The 5,000-nt window shown below is 47.1% G+C and overlaps 1 protein-coding gene across 1 annotated transcript in view; it reads left to right on the top strand.

Annotated features, from left to right (window-relative positions):
- Nucleotides 1-5,000, top strand: part of LOC135810050 (intermembrane lipid transfer protein VPS13C-like) — a gene marked incomplete in the record, with an annotated part of 102,930 nt that overhangs the window by 14,137 nt on the left and 83,793 nt on the right. The window contains 3 exon segments of the mRNA XM_065323517.1: nt 3,448-3,506; nt 4,014-4,110; nt 4,900-4,967. Coding sequence (XP_065179589.1) covers nt 3,448-3,506; nt 4,014-4,110; nt 4,900-4,967 — 224 coding nt within the window.

The raw sequence follows: 5,000 nt of genomic DNA, 5'->3' as shown, positions 1-5,000 counted from the left end.
GCGCTGTTGTGCTGGACCCTGCGATTACACGTTTCTGTACTGACCGTATGTTGTATCAACATGTGTGTAGTGCTTTTTGTTGGCGGTTATTTGAGTGATGATATTATCACTCCAATGACCAACAAGAAAAGTACTGCAATACTATACTCAAGCATACAATAGGTGCATTCGATTTCGCCCATAAATCGATGTTTGAATCTTAAATTATTGGAACTGGTTTAATCTCTTCCAAAAATCGAACGGCGTGAATTGCACGTGCTCGTGTCGCTGTGTATTCAAGCATGCAGGGAAACTGCTCATTTTGTATCTGATTTTCTTCTTCCATGTTTTTCCTTCGCACGTTGATAATTTTCCATTTTGTTCTGTAACGCTGGAAGTCCGGTCTGAAAAAATGGACATAGGCGAGGTATTTCCTGCTGCCGTCCTCTTCTTTGGCATGGTCTCGCTCTCCCTCATCTGCTTGCATTTGGCTGCTGGAATGGGTGTAGTGCAGACCCTCTTGGTTTGAGGCTGAGCAGAGTCCACGTCGCTGTCAGGCTCATCACTGTCTGAACGTGTCATGCCAGCAACCAAGCTGATAACACCACCCTCAGCATCTCCAGTTGAAGACGGCTCACTTGCCCAGGATGCTGGGGAACTCTCCACGGGGACGGCTGCAGGGACGGTATGTCCAGAACCCACAAGGGACTTTGGCCTTGTTGAAGCCCGGTCGCCGATTATTGCTCCAGTTTTCGTATGGAAGGGTGAATCTTTTTTGGCATCGTTGCCTGACTTGGAGTTGTGGTCCTCTACCTGCTTAGACGCTCAACAGCGTCTTCCACTTGTTGTCACAGTTGCCAGCTGTCATGATAACTCCTTCCTTCGTGCATATCTTCATTGGAGAATTGGTGGTGCACCTCTTCCTGCGTTTGACGTTCCCGCAGATGCAAGAATTGTATGTTGAACCCGAAGGATTCTGCAAACCACAGCGCTTTATCCGCCCTAGTACGCAATGCACGTCTTTGTCGTTGCTGCTGCGTGTTACCTACTTCACGGTAGGTTTTCCCCTTGTGTCCGAATGTTATAGATTCAGTTGTACCCGTGGAAAACAGCTCGAATATCCCTTGCAACTCAAGCAAGATACTATTGACACCTTGTTCGGCTTTTTCTAAGTCCTGGAACAACTCATTGGCGCCAACTGCGTCCACGACTTGACCTCGGAGCACCACACGCAGAGCGCGCTTTGCACAAGTAAAATTTCTTTTCCGCTGCATATTTTCCGCTTTGGCCTTGGTGATCAATATGCGTCGTTGCTGTTGAGCTTCAAGCTCCGTTGGCGGCGCGGATGCTGCGCTGATGGCATCCTGCCCTTCCACTACTTCGGACCCACTCGCTTGCATCGTGGAATCCTCAGCATCTTGACACTTCTCTGTCCACCCTGCACTCACTCGTTGCGCACACATCCGCACACTCACTCATACGTGTACACCACTATTGAACACGTGAACATTGCCAGTGGGGGCCACCACAGCATAATCTTCCCCTCCTTGGCCTCCGCCCTGGCCCTCCTCATCCTCCGCTCATCGTCCGTATCGGACCCGCACTCCATTTTTCCGTCATATATGTTTGCGGCCGACCACCCTTCGGCGTCCGCAAACAGCAATAGCTTGACGCGCCGCTGGAGGACGTTCTCACCTTCCTCGATGTTTCTGGCGATGTCTTTCTCGCCTCGACGCTCCGCCTTCTGCCTTGCCTTGGCTAGAGGCTCCAACGCCTTACTGATCACGCAGAACTGCTCCTCGTGGGCCTTGGCCTTCCAACTTCTCTTTCTTGCCGCCGCCATCCTCTCGTCCTGTCTCTCCCTCTTCACCTGCTTACTTTCCTTGCTCCTCTTGCTCTTCTTGCTGTTTCTCTTGCTACTTCTACTCCTGCCACTTCTCCTGCTTCTGCTCCTCTCTGACTCACTCTCACTCTCACTGTCACTCCTATCCTCTCTTTTCCTCTTACGACTAGACTTCTCCAACTTCCTCTCCAACGTCTCCAATCTCGCAGCCATCTCTCTCATCCTCCTACTCTCCTCAACATACCCTTCACTCTCACTACCACTACCACTCGGCGACACACTTCTTGACCTCGACATTCTTTTCACGAACCAAAACTTTCAAATTAAATAATTCACAACTCTCACTCAACTCTCCGCACAAAGACAAAAGAGGCCGACCCTGCACTCGTCACCTCCTTTTATCCCACACCGTGCTCCCTCGTACCCGTTCCCGGGTGGACAGAGAACACTACTTCTCTGCTAATTCTCATACTGTGACGTCAACCGCAGAGAAGTGACATATTTCACTTTCTTGTTCCGGCATGACTACTACTCATACTGACTAACCCTGCTCTGCTACCATATTTCTACCCACGGAAAACAGCTGGACTGCTGCTTGGCACAAAGACAAACATTGACGTTTCAATAAAGGGAGATCATAAATTCTGATTCATCATCACTGCGATAGAACAGCACACCCAATATAATACCAGGTGATTTATTATACCAACTGGCATTATAGTGTGTGCTGGAGTTTAGTGTTGTTGGGTACCAAAGAACTGCTAGGCTGGCATTTCTCCCAAAGGTGGGAAGATGCCAGTGGCGTGGAATGATTGGTAAGAATATGTTCAGTGTAAAAATGGGTTGGGAGCAACACTGGCTCACATTCAATCACTGCATTTCACTAATTATTCGTTTCAGGAAAAAATGAAATGAATTTGTGAAATGCAGTGATTGATTGTGAGCCAGCGTTGTTCACAACCCATTTTTACTAATAAAGCTGCGTGATGCGCCCTACATTATTCTAAATATGTTTAATGTAAACTTAGAAGTTGCGACTTTGGCGGTATTAGTCATGAAGTTGGTTGTTCCAACTAGGAACACACGCTTATTGCCGAACCTGACACTTGACTGACTCACGACTGCCATCCGGAGCACACGAGGAGCACGTCGCACCTTCCACTCGGCAAACCTGCAAGAAAGCACCCCTCGTGAGTCATTGACGTGTCAAGTTCGGCAAGAAGCGTGTGTTCCTAGTTGGAACAACCAACTTCATGTTTAGTGTAGTTCTGTGAATTACTCTTGGTGGAATGTTGTGAAGTTGGAATAGGTTTCATGATAATATTGCATGAAAACTGTGGCCACGTCAAGCAAAATAAGAGAGGCTGGAGCTTTGACAAATAAGAACGAGTCCAGGCTGGTGCATTATCCCCCTCCCCTCATTCTTTACTTCAGCACATGGCATTACTGTATACATTAGCGTCTGCTGTTGGTATGTTGTCCTCGTTCTGCTGTTGGTATGTTGTCCTCGTTCTGCTGTTGGTATGTTGTCCTCGTTCTGCTGTCGGTATGTTGTCCTCGTTCTGCTGTTGGTATGTTGTCCTCGTTCTGCTGTCGGTATGTTGTCCTCGTTCTGCTGTTGGTAGGAGTCGGCTTTTGAGGTTGTCCGTTTCTTCGACCGTCCCGAGCCTCTGGCATTGACAAGGTAAGGCTTGTTTGCAGATACATGTACTGGGGCCGACATGTGCCCTCTTTTGAACAGAATTCCTGTGTTTGTCCGGGGCATATGAATTAAGGCTGCCGAATGAGGCATTCAATAATATTTGGGCTAGTCCAAATATAGATGTCTCACCTGCTTGTACGATGGGAGTTTTCCAAATCAGACGTTGTGACAAAACGGGGCGCTTGCTACCAGATGACAGGAACCAACTATTGGATATGAAAATGATATCTCACAACATATATGTATGCATTCTGTCCTCTCAGCCTGTAGTCCCCTTGTCCAGAACCCATCCACAGTAGAGAATACTAAAAAAGTTTGAAAGAAGATCTCATCTAGGTTTGTCTTTACTGATGCACACATCATCTGTAACGTGTAGAAGCCATTCTCCTGGACGAGTGCTGAGTTCTGTGTCACAGTGTGGTTGTCCACGGGACTGACTTGGGGTACTAGTATTGTTTTGGGTTTTCATATTTTTCTTTGTGCCCGTAGTGTGTCAGCCGCTGCCAATCGCAAGCTGCAAGAGATACGGCAGGGTTTGAAGGAAATCAGCAAGATTGAGATCTACGATGCACTTGAGAAGCGCAAGGTACGGACGGTGATTGAGTTGACAGGGAGCTATGCATAGTAAAGTATTTGGTACTCGACTGGATGGGTACGGACGGTGATTGAGTTGACAGGGAGCTATGCATAGTAAAGTATTTGGTACTCGACTGGATGAATCTTTACCTTATCACTATTCCAGCAGCGGTTGAAATCTTACAAGCTGGCAATCAGTTTGGCAACTACATGTGTGTCTGTGTGCCACAGACAAGACCATTGTTGCTGTAAATATAACAGTCATGCTGACATAGTACCGTAATGTATTAGACAGTAGTAGAATGATATATGCATGGTATTAATTAAAGGTTCAGAAAAGTTTTCATCTACGTTCATCGGTGAATCTCCATCGAATGTGACATGAAGAACAAAGCAAAATAATATGTGTATCATGTTCTTACGTGCACGCCTGATGGAAGGTTACAGATTGCCACAATTGACCGGATGCGATGTTGATTATGAATGTCATTGCGATGTGTGCGTGTACTATAGGAAGAACCGAAGGGGAAATGTTGAGATTGTGAACCTCTATGTGTATAGTATGAGAGATGTAACACTTTTTTGTTTTGTGCCTATTGGCTGAGCAATGCAGGAGAGGCTAGTCGTATCTTGATGGAGGCATGTCATGTACTGTGGTTCTATGCTGTACCTCTGTGCTTGACCGAAGTGTGTATCGGTAGATGATAGACCTGTTCTATGCTGTGCCTCTGTGCTTGACCAATATGTAGATGATAGACCTGTTCTATGCTGTACCTCTGTGCTTGACCGATGTGTGTAGATGATAGATCTGGATGTCAAAGTGCATGCACCGTACATCGTTTTCCCCAATCAGCGCGATCTCCACGGGTGAGTGGTATTCAGGTTGGGCTCGGTGCATTG

Source organism: Sycon ciliatum, chromosome 2 (genome assembly GCF_964019385.1).
Source record: "Sycon ciliatum chromosome 2, ocSycCili1.1, whole genome shotgun sequence".
Lineage (NCBI taxonomy): Eukaryota > Metazoa > Porifera > Calcarea > Leucosolenida > Sycettidae > Sycon > Sycon ciliatum.
This window is presented reverse-complemented; position numbering and strand designations above follow the sequence as displayed.